The following is a 20,625-nucleotide window of genomic DNA, read 5'->3' on the forward strand; positions in this document are numbered from 1 at the left end:
GCAGCTGTGCCCTGGCAGGAGCCCCGGCAGGCTGGAGGACATGAGGCCCATGTGACCATCATGTGTCTTGGCTTGGTGTTGATGCCTGGAGCCGCTGGGCTGCCAAAGACCCAATTCACGGCTGCATGAAAAGGCCCATCCTGCGGTTGGCTGCATCTGCTCTTTCCTGTGGGGCTCTGGGAGCCCTTCACCATGGCACAGAGCACCCCGCGGCTCCGGATGCGCTGGGAATGCGGGTCCCAGGCTGCCGCGGTGCCTTTCTCTCTGTGAGCACCAGTACAGCACGTTGAGCGGAAGCCGACGCACACACGGTGCCGGATGACCAGCAAAATCCTGCTAACCCCAAAATGTAAACAGGAGGAATTGGGATCAACAGCGACCGGCTCCCCCCCCCCCGGCTGCTGCTGAGCTCCGGGGCGCGCTGGTGTGTGCTGGGAATGTATAGCTTCACAAACTGAGGCTTTGGGAGCCGAGCTGGAAAATGCCGAGTCTGCAAAAGTGAGCGATACGAGGGCACAGCACAGGGATCCGGGATCTGGATGGGCCTGAGCCTGCCCCAGCCCCCTTCCTGAGCATCCAGGCTGTTCCCCAGGGAGCCCTCCCGGATTGAATCCGGGCAGTGCAGCCTGGCTCAGCATCGGAGCCAGACACACAGCGTTACACAGCAGAAACAGGGGAAAAAGCTTTGCGGGCAGCAAGGCTGAGTTAAAAGGTTTGAGTGCAGCTGATCTCATCCCCTGCTCCGTAAGGCGAAGGTGGCGAGATGAGGGATGGAGGGAGAAAACAAAGAGGGAGGATGATTTCTGCTTCCAGCATGATGGAACGGCTGCAGCACAAGGAAAAGCCGCTCCCCACATCCCTCCAGGAGCACAGGGAGAGCTGCAGCTCTGAGGGAGGCCCTGTAGTGTTCAAGGCCAGGTTGGATGGGGCTTGGAGCAACCTGCTCTAGTGGAAGGTGTCCCTGCCCGTGGCAGGGGGCTTGGATTAGATCATCCTTAAGGTCCCTTCCAAACCAAACCATTCTGTGTCCTGCTGTGCCCCAAGGGATGGCACCAGAGCAGGGACCCCGAGCTCTTTGTCAGCGAGGTGGAAGGTCCAGTGCTGTTTCATGGAGGGAAGGAGGCTTTGGGCTCAGGAGTAGGGAAAAGGCGGCTCCAGCCATTAAACTAGACAAGGAGAAGAGCAGGAGGGGAAGGGGGCAGCAAACGCGCTTGGAGGAGGCCAGAAGGGACTAAGCTGACAGGGGGCCAAGGGACAGCTGCTGTAGATTAGCTCTGCCTGCTCAGACAGTCCTCAGCTCCTGCTGAGAGGCGAAAGGTGCCACGGCGGCAGCCCCCCCTTCCCACCAGAGCCCATCCCCACAGTGAGCGCGTGCCTGGGCCTTGTGTGACTTTATTGGAGTCGACATGAGTCCAGGGGTGTTCACAGAGAGGAGGGGGAACAACACATGCTCTTGGCTCAGTCCCAGTCACCGTCGCCTTCAGGGTTGTCATCTCGGGGGGGCTCCTGGAACTGGATGTTTGCCAGCATGTCCCGCATGGCCGCCATGAGCCTGTTCACTCCCTGGTTCAGGTCCTGCCCTGCTCCAGCCTCTTCATCCCCATCAGGCCTGAGCTCCTCCTGCAAGAGAGCAGAGCTGGAGTTGCTGTGCAGGCAGCTGCATGCCTGCAGCAGGCAGGGAGAGATGCTGCTGCTTGCCAAAAAGCATCAGGCTGCTCTGCAACCTGACGTTTAATACACACTGCATATGCCAAGAGCCACTCCCTTTGCAGAAACACTGTGCAGTGGAAACTACTGTGTACTGACAGCAGAAGCACGCTTGGATTTGCCCGCAGGAGCCCACTGCACATACCTGCAAGTTAAAATTTGGCAACAGCGAGCGGAAGAAGAGAGATAAAGTGCTTTCGTTGGATGGATGAGCCGTCCTGAAAGACAGAAGTCGCAGCAGGGTTAAGGGAGCAGCTTGGTACTCGACCTTGTGCTGGGGCTGCAGCAGCGCAGGGATGCTGGAGAGAACCACACTGTCCAGACCAGCACCTGGCTGCTCCCGAGCCAGCCCTGAAGCAGGGATTTGGGGGATTCCTGGGGATTTTGGGGATTTTTCCCCCCTGGGCAGGCAGCAGCTGACTTCAGCAGTCACTAAAAGCACTGCCAGGTTTTCTCTGAGCTGGGTCAATGCATAAGACACGTATGGGCATCACCTCAACAGGCCGTGCACGCTGCAGCTGGCTGCGCTTCAGCCTGTGTTTATCCCAAACCACCTCGGTGAAGAAACAGCTGAAGTTGTTCAGTGGCCTTTGCCTTAATGGCTGCAAACAGCTGCCGTCTCCAGTGGTGACCACCGAGGAGAAGCAGCAGGACCAGTCCTGCCTGTATGTGCTACAAGCCAGGCGGCTCTTCCTCCGAGATGGAGGAGGACCATCAGCTCCGAGCACCCACGTGCACCCAGCCCTGGGGCTGAGGGCGCGCCGGGAACATGCTGTTTGTGCCAGCCCAGGAACAAGGAGTGGAGGAGGTACCTTTCTGGTCTGGCGTAGGAAACGATGGAGTCCAAAGGAGGCAACGGGTCAAACCCCATCACAGGCTGCGAGGTCACCTCCTGGGGGGAAAGGAGAAAGAAGAGGTGAAGCTGCATTGCCAGCAGCAGCACGCACCGAGGCATGGGGATGGTCAGACCAGCTGGACAGCCCTGGGGGAGCGCAGTGCCCAGCCTGCCCACACATGCCCCGTGCGCTGTCCTGGGAAGCTGAGCTACAGGGAGGACACTTCAGGGTCAGGTGGATGTTCCTTGCTGGGGTCTGGGGTTTAAGACGTGCCCAGCATCTGTGTGCACAGCAGGGATGTGAGTGCCACCACAGTGCACGCAGTGGCACTCACCAGAGGCAGAGCTGCCGTGGCCTCCCTCATCTCTGAGAGGATGATGTGCCGGTAGATATTCCTGGGCGCGCTCTGGTACCGCATCTTCCTCCTAAAGCGGGGAGGGGACAGAGGACTGCCCTGAGCACAGCTCAGCACAGCCACATTTCCATTTCTGCTTCTCTAGGCGCATCGTCAGCTGCATCCCTGGCTCTGGGGGCACACGCTGTATTGGATGGAGCTGGCTTGAAGCAAAGCCAAAGTCACTTGGCAGCTGCTGACCTCCAGACCAAAGAGCAGAACGGCTCAGCAACACTGTACAGATCTTTCTCGCTGGGCCAGCAGAGCAAACTAACTCCAGTTTAGGACAAGACCTAATGCCTTTCTCCTGCTTCTCAGAGCTGGGAAGTGTTTCTAATCTTGCCCTGTGCAGCACATGCACGTGAGCCATGCAGCCATCCCTGCCTCTACCAGCCAGCAGCCCCTAGGCCCTCCCCAGCACAGGTACTGGCCAAGGCTGGGGGAAACTCGTGCAGCACACACTCCTCAGTGAGAGGTACAGCTCTTAATTCGTGTCTGTGTAAAATACAGAAGAGCTTTTGCCTCCCTGGCCCCATTGTGTAGCCCTTGGCATCAGCAGCCACCATCAGATGGGTAGTTGAGGGGCTCCCTGCCCTGCTCTGTCCTCGTATTCCATCACTCATGGCTGGTACGAGCACCGCTCACCTCCTCCTGCCGCACTCACTTGTGCTCAGACTCCTCCACCAGCGGGTCCTGGGCATCCACCATGCACAGCACCTCGTGGACGTTGGTTTCCAGCCACGCCATGACGGCTGGGTCCTTCCACAGGGAGTGAGTCCTTCCCACGTAGAGGCATGTCAGCTGGTTCAAGGCGGGAGGCTGGCTACGGGAGACAGTTGTTAGTTGTGGCACCCTCCTTCTTCCTGCCTGCAGGTCCCTGTGCGGGCTGGCAAGGGCTCGTCTCTGCACTGTGCTTCGGCATGAGAGCACAAAGAGAGGAAACGCAAGCTCCCTGCTTTGCTATTTCCATCTACCTTCACCAGTTTTTCTGTCTTTGTCTATTTTTGGGATAAGCACAGCCACGACATGAAAATTAACACTGCCTTGACCTGAAGGGTAGATCATTCGCATGTTTAGGAGGACCACATGTCACGGAAATCTAGACTGGTAGGAGACAGCCTGCCCTGAGAGCACACACACACACATTGCTCCCTCTCACTAAAGGCAGCAACAAGCACCAGTATGAACTTCTGATCCATCCACATTAAAGTGAGGTGGGTACATCAGCATTATCTGGTGGCCATTATGGAAATTCATTATCAAAGCATCTAAGAGCCTACTCAGGAAAACCAAATATTCTCCTCCGCAGCTTTGTAACTCCATTAGCTGCCTGAGCAAGCAAAAGCCCCGCTACAGGCAAGATCGATTCCTTCTCTTCACTGAGAACATCTCCAGGGCTTACCTTATCTGAGCATTCAGCCTGAAAAAGGAATGGTTTGCGACCCTGGCATCAGGCTGCACACTGCAGTGATCCAACAACGGCATAAGAACTGCAGGAGAAACACAGACAACTCATTGTCAACAGCCTGGTGAGCAGCACCACAGCATGGCCAGGGCTGCAGGGACACAGCCCTAGCCCGGGGCGCAGCACCCCACCAGGGCACTGACGGAGGACCCACGTGGGGTGTGAGGATGCTGTTGGGGGCTGTGCTGTGCTCTGATCTCTGTGTGGATGATGGAAACAGGTTCAGGGTAAATGTAAAAGAACAACAAACTTTTTTTTCCCCTGGTGCAATAAGGTGCAATTTTCTGCACTTAACGCTGCTGGCCTCTGACCTTGAAGAAGGGTTTTATTTCAGTCACCATGACAAAAAAAGATGGTTTCAGCCACCACAAAACTAAACTTCTGCTCGAGAGCTGGTTATTCTTGCCTATAAAGACACACCCTCCTCTGGGCCCAGAGGGGCTATGTATCTCCTTTCATGGACAGCAGCACCAACTTGATGAAAGCAAGAGAGATGGGCACCCATGAAGAGCACATCTAAAGCCGAGCAGTGCCTAGGAGGGAAAGCCAAGAAGGACTTGCTGTCTCTGGTCTGGGCAACCCTGGAGTGAAACATTTTCCTGCTCCCAGGCTCTGGTTCTCATGCTCCCCCAACTTGCCCATGACCATCTCTAATGAAGGGGCATCAGCTGCTCCGAGGAGGGCGCGCAGCATGAGGAACAATCACCGGTCTCTTCCTAACACTCACGTCAAGGGCTCACGGCTGCGGGGGGCCCTATGTGGCTTTACCACGCTGTCACCAGCCTTGCCATGGTGTGGGAAGGCTGAATCCCACCACCACTGCGTCCCTGTGAGGGTGCTGAGGCACTGGCACAGGGTGCCCAGAGAAGCTGTGGCTGCCCCATCCCTGGCAGTGTTCAAGGCCAGGTTGGACACAGGGGCTTGGAGCAACCTGCTCCAGTGAAGGTGTCCCTGCCCATGGCAGGGGGTTGGAACTGGTTGAGTTTTAAGGTCCCTTCCAACACAAACCAGTCTGTGATTCTATCTGCCACCATGGCCAGCCTGCCCGGTCACCCTCTGAGTCAGGGCTCCCATCTCCCACAGACAGAGGTGAATGTCATTTGCAAGCCACAGGCAAACTGCTGCCTCTGCATTTGCGTGCCTGGGACCCAGCCTGCGCTCCCAGAGATGGAGAGAGCGGCAAAGCCTGCGGGGACAGACTTACCGGTGGGGACAGACTTACCGCTTGGGAACATGACCAATGCCAGCTGGATGAGCCGGGCGGCTTTCTCCCGGGCCTGGCTTAGCTCCAGCTCGGGGCGCTCCTCCTGCTGGCTCAGGAAGAAATAGGCCAGCGGCACAGAGAAGGCAAAATTGGGCAGCTGTGACAGGTTCCGGTGACTCTGCAGATCAGAGGGACACATTTACCGAGAAATGATGCTATGCAGAACCATCTCGATGGGGCTCGGCTGCACACAGGCTCTTGCTCACTCGATTAAGTTACTTTCCAGCTGCTGGCTTGGTGCCCCCACCACTGAGTAAGCAATTTTGAGTCTGTACAATTGTTTGCAGGGCACCAGGATTACAAGAACAACCCTCCCCAACCTTTACAGGTCATCCCAATGCTGTCGGGATGCCAGCCTGGCTGCCACACAGCTGCAAAGGGCTAACCTGCTCAGGAATCCTTCATGCTCTGTGGCACAGCCCAAGCGGGGAAAGCCCCAGGAAGCAGCTTTTCCCCCCTCTGTTGCTCTCACCAGCGCTGCCGGTTGGCAACTCACCTCCCACTCCTGGAACATGCGGATCAAGAAGGTGTATTCTCTAGCTCGGAGGGCCAGAAAATCGATCATCAGCAGCACACACAGCGGGTCATTCTCTGGATCAAGGCTTCAGGGGGAGAGAACACAAGGAAGGGAAATAAAAATCAGTGTCACAACAGCTGAAATAGCTGCCCTCGTTTCTACATCAAAAAAGACTTTCCCACTAGCATCCAGAGAACTTCTGTGAGTCAGCAAGCGGAGAGAACAGGAACACGATTGTTCCCGCATGGCCAGGACGACAGTTCAATGCCCTGCCCTCTCTATGTCCCTGCAGAGGGGTGACAGCCCCCCATCACCACCCAGGAGGGAGACTGATGGCCACAAACTCAGCAGCCTGAAGCCACCACTGTACATCTGCTCCACAGGGACTCTGAGCTCTGCTCTACCAACCAGCCAGGCACACAGCTCAGTGGTCAAGCGCAAGGGCCACCCTGGTCCCATCTGCTTAAACTTCCTGCTCCACAATCACCTCTCTCCAAAGCAGCACCACAGATGTGCCCAAAGCTAACCTGTGACACTGCATCTGCAAGGAGCAGAAACAGCCCCCACTGAGCCTGGGAGCAGCAGTGAACCTCTGGGGTTTTTGTCCTGACGAGGTTAGGTTCGGTGCGCAGTTGGAAGCATGCTCCCCCCGGCCTGGGATGCACTGCCCTGTCCCACAGGGAATGAATGGGGTACAGCCCTACCTCAAAATCAGCTTGCAGAACTCCAGGGCTGTGCGGGGACAGCCTCTCTTCTCCAGAAACATCAGATGCTTGAAGAGGGCCAGGAAGAAAGCCCTGTGCAGGGAACAGCAACAGGTTTTAGAAGCCAGATTTGGAGCTCACAAATGGGGACACAGAGTCAGCCCCAGCTCCCTGAGCACCAGCGCTGGGGTGCAGCATGCACGGTCCAGGGAACCTGGCCTGGCGCAGTTCAGGGTGCCACAGACCCCTCCATGTTCCCATCTCTTACTGCTTTTATCTCTTTGTGCAAGTGTAGGGACAGCAAACCCGGGCTCTGCAGACCAGGGCCAACAACTCAGACAACAAAAACAAGCAAATCCCCAAAGTCTGCATCCTGCCTTGTCCCAGCCTGCCCAGCCACAGGGACAGTGACACAGCATGCATGATGTGCACCAGGGGAGCACTAACACCCGAACTGGTGTTAAGAGATCGCAGCATTCAGGTCACAGATGGCACAAAGCCTGTCAGCGAGCAGGTCCTGGAAATGTGAGCAACTTCCAGGTACAGCAGTTCGGGAGGGATGACATGGGTCAGCTGACTGGAAAATTCCCAGAATAAAGTCACCTTTCCCTGCAGCTGCAGAGCTGTCATTACATAAAGAGCCAGGCAAGTGCTGGGGATGAAGGCCGGGCAGGCAGCAAAGTGACCAAGCATAAGCACACAGTGAAAATAAATGCCATTTTGGACTAAGGGGCACTGGTCACATGAGAAGGATGTGACAGGGAGGAACGGCTACTGCTACAGTAAGAAATCCCTTGGGAAAGAGCTTGGTAAAGAAGCAAGAGCTGCCTGTACCCCAGCACCCATCTCAGGAGCTGCTGCCTTGCTGAGGGCGCTGCTACCGACCGCCAGAACCTGCTCTGACAGAAAGGGACATTCAAGGTCCCCCTGATGATGCAGCAGACACTGGGAATCTGGGTCTGTGTGCCCAAAGTAGGCCAGGACACGCTGTGACAGCTCTCCAGCAGGCGTGGGGCAGGCAGACGTGCCACATACCTGTTCTCAGGCCGCCGGTAGTCCAGCCTGCAGGTCCCACTGGTCAGACTGAAAACGGGGTGGAAGGCACTCTCCAGGCTGTACAGCGCCCGCTCTGCAGGCAGCAAGGACAGTGTCAGGGCACGCCATGACCCCGGCACACCACACAGCCTCAGAGCTCACAGAATGGCAATTCATTTAGCCCAGAAGACACCGAGAACTCTGACCCCCACGAAATAAGCTTTTTCACAGCTTAGCAAAGCACAAAGCTACTTCAGACTATGTGGCTGCAACAGATACACGCAGGGAGGTGAGCCCTGTTCCCTTCTGTGGGAAATTAGATGATGCTCCAGTTGGGAAAAGTAACTCTTCTGGAGGTCTGCGACTGAGGTTGGTACAGCTGCCTCTGCCACAATTATCCTCACAAGGGGAAGCCAAAGATCCTGTCCTCGCTTAATCTCTTGCTTCTGCTATCACACTGCAGAGCACATGCCTCATTTGACACCAAGCAGCTCATTTGACACCAGAGGCCACAGCACAGCCGTCCACGGGACAGCATCCTCTGGGATGCCTCCTGCTCCGTGCAGCTCTGAGGAACAAGCAGGGCCTGACCTGCAAGACGCTGGTCAGAGGAAGGCAAGGTAGGCTAGCCTGGAGAGCAGGGCTGGCTCCCTCCAGGGGGGTAAGCTTCCTGCAGCAGCCCCTTGCACTGCTCTATGTTGTAGCTACTAAGTCACTCTCCTCCTGTAAGGGATGGCCTGCTGATGGGACTCCAGCGCGTCCAGACAATCCTTCCATTCACTCTGAAGGTGAACGCTGATGTGCTTTGCCCCAGACAAGCATGACTGGCTCTGTTTAAAAGCCTCCAGCAAAAGCTGCTGGTCTGCAGGACAATGGAAGGCTGAGTGCTCATGGCCGCAGTCACAGACATAGAGCCAAGCCAACCCTGCTGTTTTGCTGCTTTGCTGTGAACCAAAAACCAAAAGTCTTTGATCACTAATTCACGCCAGGACCTCTGCTCCTCACTTCAGCTCTTACCTATGAGATCACGGGCCATCTCCTGATCCTCCTGCATCCGGCACACATCACTGAGCTGCAGAAGGGAGTCCACATGATACGGGTTCATCTGAAGTAGCAGCTACAGAAGAGCATGAGCTTGATTAGACGATGGCACAAATCACTGGAATCTCATGCACCCTGTCTACAAGGCAAGCTCTGAAAGCCCGGACACCACACGCAAGAGAAAGAGACTCTTCCTGCCCCTGGGTCTGAAGGTGAAGAACTCCTGTCCCACACCATCAGAGAGGCAATGCTCAGATTGTAATGCAACGCTCAGGAGACCCCTCACACGTGGAAAGCTGAAACTATGGATTAAAAGAACATAAGAACAGCCACACTGGGTCAGAGTAGAGGTCCATCTTGCCCTGTCTCCAAAAGCAGATGCCTGGGAAAGAGGGCACAAAGCTGGGCACACGTGACTGCTCCCAGCACACCTTAAGCTGCCAACTTTTAGGGGTTCAGGGACCCCTCTGTCAAAGATGCTGTTTACATTAGTGGCATCTCCTCTCATGAATCTATTCCCTTACTGACACAGGTAACTTTCCAGCATCCCAGCTCTGCGACACAGAAAGCTGCCACTTCAACACACAGTGTGAAGAACTTCCTTTAACCCCAACCTGCCAGCTCCGTCCCTGGGCTGGAAGGGATGGCAGGGAGATCTCTCCCCACTCAGAGCAGGATCTGTAAGCCCTTGATCGCAGCTTCCCTCAGGCAGCTTCCTCCAGCCAACCCAGCTCTTCCAGCGCCGTGGCCATGCCAGGCCTTTGATCATCTCTGCTGTCCTCCTCTGAATCTCTCCCAGCTCCTCCATTCCCTTCTGAAGGTGAGGGCCCAGGACTGCACTCAGGAGTCAAGAGGCAGGCAGCAGGCATAATTACATTTTTGTTTTATTCTCTATCCCTTAAGAATTCTGGGCATTTCATTAGCCTTTTGCTTCCTCTGGGTACCAGGAGGACATTTTGACACATCTATTGTAACTCCAGGACCCAGCTCCTGAGCAGTAATGGATTAGTTTTTTCTCCAGGCTTCAGAATAGAACTTTAATCACAAAACCCCTCTGCATTCACTAATTATGTTATAAACAGGCTACTTTTCCCAAGCATCTCAAACTCAGTTTCAATATTAAAATACTGAAGCTACTTCAGATCTCCTCACCGTTTAGTTTGGGGATTTTCTTTCCTGCAAAATGAAAAACGCAGCTTCAAAAGCTCCAGAAGTCGTGCAGCTGCAGGGTGGTGGCCAGCGTGACCACCTACAGTACAAAGCTTTTATGCTCTAGGCTGTTCCAGCCGAGCGCCTTTGCCTCAGTGCCACTTGCCTGAAGTTTTACACCCTCTTTGCTTGCTCTTAAGTTCCTTTCCAGTCCTTTTTGGAAGAGATGAAGCATCACTGGTCATGGTGATGGGAAAAAGCACTCTTGACACACAACTTCACCAGGAAGACCCTTTCAATCCACTAGCAAGAGCCGAAAAAGCACTTACTGAGCAGGACTCCCCTCAAAATAAGGTTTTGTATGCTGAAGTGGCAGCAGCACGGCAGATCTGGGCTCCAGTTACACTGACACTGTGGTTATTGCAGATAAACTGGTTGGGGTTTGAAGTACTTCTGGCATTAGTGAACTTGTGTGTTAAATTTTACTCTTACAGAAGAGTGGAAGACTAAAGCTGTAGGAACATCACAGAATGGTTTGGGTTGGAAGGGACCTTAAAGCTCATCCAGCTCCAACCCCCTGCCCCGGGCAGGGACACCTTCCACTAGAGCAGGTTGCTCCAAGCCCCTGTGTCCAACCTGGCCTTGAACACTGCCAGGGATGGGGCAGCCACAGCTTCTCTGGGAAAAGTCTGTGCCAGCGCCTCAGCACCCTCACAGGGAAGAGCTTCTGCCTCAGAGCTCATCTCAATCTCCCCTCCGTCAGCTCAAAGCCAGTATCCTCAAATGTAGCCAGACCCACTTAACAGGGACTGAGCATAAACACTAAAATGTACCACGGAAAACCCATCCTGCTCTGCAAAGCAAGACCATGTCTGAGCTGTCCTTAGGATACTGGCTCTTGAGTGGATTGCTGCTGCAGAGGAATTACCTTGCATCATTTAATGCAAATCCCTCCATCGAGTCAGCAGCCAGAATTTATGAGCTGGAGAGAGCGCAGTGGCTATGAGCAAAGGGTGGGAAAGCAGAAAGAAGTTAACTTTCATTTAGTAGACAATGGCCTCTTTAAGAAACGTCTCCAGGGCATATATCTGAGCTCATGTGGCCAGGGTTTTCAGAGCAAAAATACCTCCGTTATGGTTCTGCAGCGTGCAGAGCAATTTTAATGTTGCTTACCACTACAAACTATAAATGTTACCATTCCACTCAACAAGCTTGGACACACATGAAGAACTTTCAATACAAAGACTGTTTTGCTGAAATACCAAGAAAAACCACATTTTTCATTCATGCAAGTTTATAAATAGAACAGCTATAGTTTAGATTCCCATTTAAAGATCCATTTATACAGTATTTTTCCTCAGCTGAAGAGCTGAGACAAGGGAGCTTTATTCCAATCCTTTCAGCCAAAGCCTTTCAGTGGGCTCCTCTTCCAGATGGCTACATGGCATGCTCTTGGGCAGAGCTACCAAGGCTCGGCCACCAGCCACTGGACTTCATTTGCACCAAGGTGGTCACTTAGTGGAGCTCAGCAAGCAACGCTGCCTCACCCTACATGGAGGGGGCACAGGGCTCTACTGCTCAAAATGAGACTGGCAAAAGAGATAAGCCCTGGGATGCATCAGCCCACCTCCCCTGCCAGGGAAAGAGGCTGCAGGACGTAAAAGCACAGACAACCCAATTTTGCAACCTACCACAATGTTGTTGGGGTCCATGGATTCTACAGCATCCAGGAACTTGAACTGCACTTGCTGGTACTCACGATGGTGCTCGAACGTGAAGTACTGCACTCCCCTCCTGGTGTCCATCAGCTGCATGGCGATACCTACAGGGTGCATGGGGGACGTGGGTACCACCACTGCCAGCACAGCAGCAAGAGCAGCTCTTCTGCTCTCTTACCACACAGAAAGCTCATTCATGTCACTGGGTCCAAAACCAGACGTGTCTTCAGGAACTCCTAGAGAATTTCATCCCTTTCCCTCCTCTCTTGAGTCAAAGTCCGAAACCCACCATAGAAGTGCAGGCTGCTTGCTTTCCCCATGGATATCAGTCATAGAACGGTTTGTGTTGGAAGGGAGCTTAAAGCTCATCCAGTCCCAACCCCCTGCCCCGGGCAGGGACACCTTCCACTAGAGCAGGTTGCTCCAAGCCCCTGTGTCCAAGCTGGCCTTGAACACTGCCAGGGATGGGGCAGCCACAGCTTCTCTGGGCACCCTGTGCCAGCGCCTCAGCACCCTCACAGGGAAGGACTTCTGCCTTATAAACCTACATCTCTCCTGTTTCAGTTTGAACCCATTATCCCTTGTCCTATCACTACAGTCCCTGATGAATAGTCCCTCTCCATCACCCTTGAAGATATATATATTTCTCATTATCCAGCAACACTGCTGTTAAGAAGCGAAGTTCTCATCGGCTGCTACCTCCAGTAATGGGGAAAACAACCCCAGAAATACCAAGATACAACACGACAGAGTTCTCCCTCTGAGGAAGGAGGTATGTCCATCAGCTGAAGAGCAGCTCCCTTTCTACATCAGCCAGTGCTTAGCCTGGGCCTGGCAGCTGATGAAAGCAGCTCTGGTTTCCATGCACTGAGGCTCTCGCAGCGCCCGTGCCAAGGCGGCAGCACCAAAAGCCTCACCTGTTTTGCCATAGCGTGGCCAGGTATTCTTTGGAACTGTCAGCCACGTGCTGCGGACGTACTGGCGCTGCCTTTGCCTTGGCCTGGGGAAATAAACACAACGGGTCACAGTTTCTCTGTACTGACAGAATGAGGAGAGCTGAAACCACACAGAAAAAGGGGAAAAAAAAAACCAACCCAAAAACCAGAGATCCAACTTCTTCTCCATCTGCAGCCCTGCCACAGGGCTTCTGCCCAGAGGTTTAGCATGTCTGCCTTCAAGACACTACATACTTTCACTCAGGCTCTGCCTTACTTGAAGCATTTCTCTGTGGGCCAGCCAGCGCCTCCAGCATTTCCACTTCAATAGCTTCTCCCCTATTTTTATTCCTGCCAGGTTCTCAGCTGCCTCTTTGCTTCAAACAGCTTCCAAGGTCCCATGAAGAGAACCCCACATCCCCCCGACTCACCTCTCTTCCCACCAGTGTCTTCGAATGTCAACTGATTCACTTTAAACTGCATTCACAAATTCAACCAATGCATTGGTTCAGGGTAGAAGGAAATCAGAAATTGAGGCTACTCTAACGAGGTCATGTCTTCTCCACTAGGCACTGCTGCTTCTTCCTCAAGCACTAAATATTCTTCCACAGACTCTCTAAGAGAAGGTTTCTGCTTCCACCATCACTGTTCTGAGCTTAATCCTTTCTTGCATGCACATTTTTCAACCAGCTCATGAAAGCAGGGATTTTCTGGATGATGCTGACCACAGTGCAATGGATAACTGCACAGAGACCTCATGCGCAAACAGTAGGAGGTTCTCTAGGCCCCTGAAAGCAAGTGAGACTCCCTGGAACGTATTCAGGCTCCACTGTGTAAGACATCAGACTATGGGACAGACACAGGAGACAAACGCTGGAGAAGGAAGAAAGAATCTAGGAGTCTATACTCAATGAACTTGACTGAAAGGACTTTAGAAGGTTGTTCTGATGATAAATGAGCAGGGATATCAGCAGAAAAAAAGCAAATGCTAGCAAAACACCTGGAGAAGTCTTACTCCCCGACCCCTACAACAAAACAAATATTCTCCTGCCCCAACAAGCACTACTAAGTGAGTAAGACACCCTGAACCCTGGATTCCCTGCCCAGGTTGGAACTGGGGGCTTGGTAAGCTTGGTAAGAACTGGGGACTTGGTAAGAAGGATAGACACATCAGTCTGGACTTTGAAAGGGTTTAATATTAAGTTCTGGACTAACCTCTGATCACCAAGAACAGTGCGAGCCCCAAAGTATCTCTTCAACTCGTTCTCTGGATTCAAGTTTCTGAGGAGGTTAAAACAATAAAGAAAAGCGGTTAAACACAGCCCAAAGTCTCAGATCTGAATCCTCTCCATCAACCCCAAGTGCTCTGTACCTCAAACTGCCTCTGGCCAAGCCCCCATCTGTCACACACACCACAGATCTGACACAATACACAGAAAGGAAACTAAAGCTGATCACGAACAGGAGGCATCCAAAAGCCCTGTTCCACCAAGAGCATGCTGCCTTCCTGCTCCGCTTCAAAGACAGCACTGAGCTGGGACATACTTCTGCTGCCCTCTCCAGGGCAGCTGGGGCCTTAGCCTGGGACAGACCCAGGTGAGCCTCCATTCAGCAGCACACAGCTGGGGTATGCATGCCTGGAAAAGACAAGCTACCTGCTGCTGAGTTTAGCAGTAGCAGCCTGCAATTCAGGGCAAGCATCCTAACCACGGCATGGAGGCTGGCAAGGATTAATACATAGATCTTGTAACAAAGCATGACAACACCTACAGTGTTCTTAATCTAACACTTGGCCCAGAGAAGGGAGATGTATTTGAGAGTGGTTTCTCTCTGCTGCTTAATAAGCCAGGCTTGAAGAGAGGAAGTGGGAAGGCTGAGATCCAGCACTGCCAGCTCCCACCTACTCAAAGATTACCCAGCTCTCAGAGGTTTCTGAATGTTTATTTGACCTGAGAAGTCACTGGAGTTCAAAAGCACCTCTGGGTAAATGAACATTCTGGTCTTACTGCAGTGGCCCTGAGCAGGCTGCGCCAGCCTAGACTCAGTTTTGACGCAGTGTGACTGGGGGTTTCAAAACCACGACTGGTTAAGTTGACCCAGCCACAGGTTTACATGTTATCTCCAACAGCAGAAAGAGCTGCCAAAATCTGCACCATCCCAGGGCTCCAAAACACACTGGACACGCCGGCCAGCCCATTCCCAGCAAGTTTCCCAATGTGACACAGGCCCAGATGTTACAGATGTCAAGTCTGAGGTAGGTTCATTCTCCAGCTCCTGGACGTCCTTGGTGCTTAGTCCACTTTGTTAATGGTGACATGCAGGAAAGGTTAGACAAGTCTAACTTGCTTTCCTGGTGAAATTAGCTCCCTGGAGGACAGCACACGGTGTACTGGGACCTCCTCTCCCAGTGCTGGGCTGAATGCAGCCTGTCACCTGGCCAGGTGAATCTGATGTCAAAGCTAACGCACCAGCATCCTCAGCAGTTCTGGAAAGATTCTCCTAGAGTGTATTTTAGGCTGTAAGTCACCTCCGGAGGCTAATCTGGTCCAGTCACCCACTCAAACCAGGTTTGACAGCGGAGAATATTAGTCACTGCTCAAAACCAAACACAGCTCTAAGAGCAACACTTAGAAATGGGGATGTGCACAACCACTCCCACAACCCCCTTCAAGCAAGGTCCTGAATTCATGGCCAAATCAGACCAGGAGGCTCCCAGCTCTCCTCCTTGGGGGAACAGAAATCACCACCAAAGAAGTCACACCAAAGGCCAAAAGCAGGAAGGGAGCAGGCACTACCTGTGCTCTACGTAGAGCAGAGGCCTGCTGTCGGCAATTATTCCACTTTGGGTCTGCTGCCATAGCCCACCGGTATCCTCAATCTTCTCCAGCAAGCTGTCGATGTCTTCCAGGTCATTGTCTTCCTTAAGACAGGCAAAGACAAGGCAGTTACTACAGAATGAGTCACCACAGCAGAGATCACACCCCGCTGCCTCTGGGACCTTTGGCTCATCTTGATCTCTGTGCGATACTGGTGTAGCACCTACTGGTCACCCTGGTGCTACCCCACCGCCTATGTACTCTCTTATTGAGACCTCCTGCTCTCCACGCAGCACTCTATTCCCTTGGGAATGCTGCCCAGAGCCTGCTTTCCCTCCCCAGCTCCCCCCAGAAGGACTGGCTGCTCTTCCCCGCTGCCTCAAGGTATCACAGGGCTGTTGCTATCCTGAGTCTGAACATGCCAGCTGATTCTGTCTGTCCTGGGCAGGAGCTGGCAGGAGGTCTGGTCTCTGGTCTGCCCCTTCCCACCCAGCCTTCGCCCTGCTTTGTTTGGTTTATTTCCACTACAACCCCTAGAACATCCTGAACTGTTGGGGTGATGATTTCAATCCTGAATTATTTATATAATTAGCCTTTACCACCTACTTCCTACGGAAACACTAAGCTACTTGTGGTTTAAGCCCAGCTGGTAACTCAGAACCACGCAGCTGCTCACTCCCCTCCTTCCCACCCAGCTCTCAGAGGGATGGGGAGGAGAATGGAAAGAATGTAAATCCCACAGGTTGAGATAAGAACAGTCCAAAAACTGAAGTATAATACAAACTATTAATAATAATAACAATGAAGGGAGAGAATATAAAACTAAGAAGGAAAGGGAGAAAAACCCCAATAAACACAAGTGCTGCACAATACAATTGCTCAGCACCCACTGACCGATACCCAGCCAACCTGAGCAGCGATCTGGGCCTTCCGGGTGACTCCTCCCAATTTCTATGCTGGGCATGACGTGCTGTGGTATGGAATACCCCTTTGGCCAGTTTGGGTCAGGTGTCCTGCCTCTGCTTCCTCCCGGGTTCCGGTGCTCCTCCTCACTGGCAGAGCATGAGAGACTGAAAAGCCCTTGACTGGGGTAAGTGCTACCAAGCAACAACTAAAATACTGGTGTGTCATCAGCATTGTTCTCAGACTGAAGCCCAAACACAGCACTGCACCAGATACCAGGAAGGAGAAAAATAAGTTGAACCCAGGACACTACTGCTGTGACCCTTGTAATAAGGTATCAAACCCGGTTGATTTTAACCCAACTCTAACATATTGCACTCTCACTTTTCCCATTTTCCAACAACACAAAGGATACATCCAGCAGCGCCCGTTCAACAGTTGTAGAACATTTTTATCCTGATTTTCCTCTGGCTTTCCCCAGAAATAGCAAGTGACACATTCCTTACACGGCCGCTTCACATCCTCCTCATGATGAACGTGGGTGGAACACAGAATTCCATTCAGGACACCCAAACAGCACTGCAAGCTTGCCTTTTCCAGCTAAATATAGCCACTCCGCATGGAGGGGATACATGAAGAGTGCATAACGTGCTTTGCATTTAAGCGCTCGATCAAACGTAGTATTATCTTGAGCTGGCAAATGGAACTGCCTGTTTCTAGGTATGAATTCTCCCTAGAGCTGGCAGATGTCACCCTGCTGCTTGTCATTCTCAGACTGTGAGATGAAACGAGCTCTCTGATTGGGTTCCCTGCCTTGGTAACTCACTCCTGAGCATATCCAGCTGAATTCCCAGGGAGGAGGCGGCCAGCCAAGCACTGACACCAGAGCCACAGCTCACCCTTCAGCACTGCGGCACAGCATGGCTCAGGATGCTGAGCAAAGGGTCTCACTTGCATGAATAGTTAAGATATAGTTAACATAGTTAAGATTTAACTATCCTCACAGCAGCAAACCAGCTCCCACTTGAACTTTATTTCTATTGAGAAGACCAATAATGTGATTCATTTAGGCTCCTAGCCTAGCTCAAGCAGACTCCCAGCCTAGCTCAAGCAGATAAAAGTACACTCAAGCACACAGATTCATCTCACGTTTTATCTACAACACACAGAGACACTGGATAAAGTACTTGCTCCAAGCACACTTCCTTAGGGGTAGACAGCTTAGTGAGAATCACTGTCCCCTTGCTCCCTTTATCACTGAGGGGATGGAGCAGGTCCCATAGGAACAGCATGTGGCAGATGCTCCTGTCAGCATTCAGTGATCAGATCTCCAACTGCAGAGACAGTGCGCAGCTGTGCACGGGGAAGAAGGGAATGTGGATGATGGAATCTGGCAGCGAGAGCTCTGCATGGCTCTGCAGAGCCGGGAGAGCTGCCTAAGTAGGACAAGGAAAATATAAAGAAAACGGCTAAATTCCTCGCACAGGACCCCTCCTGGGTGAAGCCTTGAAGCAGAGATGAAAGAAGATGCTGCTGAAAGGATTTCACAGCCCTAAGCACCTGCAGAGCTGCGCCAGTCCTGGCTGCTTGAAGTACCACAGTAAAAAGCTGCTGTTACTGTTTCATAATTTTCAAGGAGTACAATGCAAAAATGGAGCATTTTTGCCTCAAAATCTTTTCTGCAGCTGCCTCAGTTACCACTTTGTCTATCCCAATGGAGAAATTCGCACAGTCACTAACTCTCAGAGCAAATGCAGACATACCAGAGTCTCCCCTGCCAAAGTCTTCTTGGTTTTCCTTTTCTTTTTCTTCTTTCGTGGCTTGTTACTCAACATGGGCTGCAAAGATAAACGGGACAGCCGTCAGTGTGCCTATGGACAGCAGGGATGACAGCTCCACAGGGAGACCAGCATTTCCCACAGGGATCAGCATGCCAGGAGGGCCCTGAAATAAAACCAATATTCATCCTTCCAAGTTTGCCAGAACTAGAAATTAAGTCCAAGGAGAAAGTGGAGAAAAGCACCTAAGGCTTACAAAGGGTTAAACCTCAGCTGACTTTCATATCAATGTCTGAGACTAGAAAATCAGGCAAGAAACAGTTTAGGTATGCCAGGTGCAGAGGCAAGGTTTCACCCCTCCTTCCGTCTCTAGGGTAAACTGTATTTCTGTCCTTCTAGCAAACGTGACAGTTTCACCAGTCACTCAGATCTCCACAGAAACCTGCCTGAAAGCACTGCAGAGCTCTTTGCTCCTCTGGCCACACTGCCTGGCAACCAAAACCCCAAACGCTGAGCCCCAACAGGTGAGGCCAGAGGGCCAATTCCACTTCTCTCACCCTGACCCTCATCTCTGGTGAGATACAGGCTAGACGCGCAATGTCAAACTGTTGATTAAAGCACCGTTTCCTTTTGAGCTTCTGCAAGGAGACACTTCTGAGCTGATATAGAGCACAGGCAGGAACCTTAACATGAAATGACAACACAACACTACAGCGAAGAGCAAGTCTGGTGTCTGCTTGGAGCCTTCACACCTTCCTCTCCAAAACAAACACTTCACTGAGCATCCACCCGCCAGCGCAGCCGCACATATGATGTCGAGCTCCATTTGGTGCGCAGCGAAGGGAGCAGAGAAGCAATCTCTGTTTGAGAACCCCAGGCTGCTCTCTCCTCCTGGCCTCAGTGCTCATGAGGACACAGCACCAGGTTCTCCTCAGGAACGTTCCCCCTGCGGCTCAGTTACCGTTTGGTCCGGCTGCTCTGCCTCCTCCCCATCCCTCTGCCTGTCGCTTTCAGCCTCTTCAGTCACAGCCCCGTTGCTGTTCCCTTCTGCTGCATCCCGTGCGCTGAGACGGGTGTCCGCTCGCTCCTCTCTAGACGGTGGCTCATCCTCGGACTCCTCGGCGGTGATCTGCACACAGAGATGAACAAGCTGCAGAAACAGCTGGCGCGGGGCTGTGTTCTGCCCTCTCCTGTGCCCAGGGAGCAGAATTCCCCACGGATCTGGTCTGCTCCTCTCCCACCTGCAAACAGAGGAGAGAAACGCCACAAAAACAGCGCAGGGCTCAGCTGCCCGAGCAGCTTCTCCAGCAGAGGGATGAGGATGACCCCTTATTCCAAGTGTGTCACCCAGGAGGTGTCTGAACAGCCCCGCATTCACTGCCTGGCTGGAGAGGAGCAGAAGGCCACAACAACACACCCATGGCATAGCCCTGTCTGAGCTCTACCTTGGGAAGAGCCTACGCTCACACAATCAAGCCCTAGGGAAGGAGAGGGAACAGCGGGGCTGGCCAAGGAGTGACCAGGATCCATCATCCCAAGGTCCCATCTGTGCCACCAAGATCCCTGATCTCCAGACTCCTAAACTCTGCTGCGTTAAGACTTTGACACCTAGAGTTTAAGCAGACAGGGGACCTTGCTGTGCTGGGAAGGCAGCCGGGACATTCCCAAAACCGGTTTCACCCAACATTTCACCACCCCAACACTCAGACCCAGCTCCAGCACAGGTCCTGTGGTCCTGCGCCTGGTCCCCCCACTTCAGCCTGGTGGGGGGATCCCACCAGGATCCCCCCACTGGATCCCCGCCTGGTCCCCCCACTTCAGCCCCAGCTGCTGCCCCCTGAGCCCTCCCTTCACCCCCCCTCACCCAGGCCCCTCCTCTCCCACTCCCCAGCCCCGAGTCGCCCCCAGCCGCGCACCCCTGGCTCCCACCCCAGCCACCAACCCCACATCACGCCCCCCCCGGAACGTCCCTTCAGTGTCACCCCCCCCGGCGCCGCCACCCCACAGGCCCCAACCCCTGTCACCGCTCACCAGCTCGAAGCGGTTGCTGACACCGGTGCGGGCCGGCCCGTGGTGACCCCCCGGGGGTGGGGCGGCCGGCGGCGGCCCATCGGGGCCGGGTTCGAAGCCGAGCTCGCCCAGGCCCGGCTCCTCCTGGCCCCGCTGCTCGCCCCGCAGCCGCCGCAGAGCCCGCCGCGACATGGAGCCCTGTCCTCGCCGCGCCTGCGCGCACCCGCCTCCTGTCCCGCACCACCGCGCGCGCGCGCCCCGCCCGCCCCCTTCCCTCGCCGCGCAGGCGCACTGCGCCCCCCCGCGTCTTGTTTCGCGCCCCGCGCCGCGCCCCGCGCGAAATATGTCGCGGG

General features: G+C 53.6%; 1 protein-coding gene across 1 annotated transcript; it reads right to left on the reverse strand.

Annotated features, from left to right (window-relative positions):
• Positions 1–1,374: 1,374 nt before the first annotated feature.
• Positions 1,375–20,508, reverse strand: TCF25 (transcription factor 25). The gene is made up of 18 exons (XM_030511994.1): positions 20,294–20,508; positions 19,224–19,391; positions 18,248–18,322; positions 15,561–15,685; positions 13,981–14,046; positions 12,748–12,830; positions 11,804–11,934; positions 8,940–9,039; positions 7,923–8,016; positions 6,888–6,980; positions 6,163–6,268; positions 5,625–5,784; positions 4,340–4,427; positions 3,602–3,760; positions 2,878–2,968; positions 2,520–2,599; positions 1,853–1,925; positions 1,375–1,620 (listed from the first exon to the last, which is right to left on the reverse strand). The coding sequence occupies exons 1-18, from the start codon at positions 20,462–20,464 to the stop codon at positions 1,459–1,461; spliced, it is 2,025 nt and encodes a 674-aa protein (XP_030367854.1). The 5' UTR covers positions 20,465–20,508; the 3' UTR covers positions 1,375–1,458.
• Between the last annotated feature and the right edge of the window lie 117 nt (positions 20,509–20,625).

The sequence above is a fragment of the Strigops habroptila genome, chromosome Z (genome assembly GCF_004027225.2).
Source record: "Strigops habroptila isolate Jane chromosome Z, bStrHab1.2.pri, whole genome shotgun sequence".
Taxonomy (NCBI): Eukaryota; Metazoa; Chordata; class Aves; order Psittaciformes; family Psittacidae; genus Strigops; species Strigops habroptila.

Excerpts from the sequence above, each read along its gene's own strand:
- TCF25 (XM_030511994.1), bottom strand. The coding sequence starts at position 20,464 with ATGTCGCGGCGGGCTCTGCGGCGGCTGCGGGGCGAGCAGCGGGGCCAG. Across the intron at positions 6,269-6,887 it reads TTCTGCAAGCTGATTTTGAG|CCTTGATCCAGAGAATGACC; the intron begins GTAGGGCTGTAC and ends CTCCCCCTGAAG. Across the intron at positions 3,761-4,339 it reads AGGCTGAATGCTCAGATAAG|CCAGCCTCCCGCCTTGAACC; the intron begins GTAAGCCCTGGA and ends TGTCTCCCGTAG.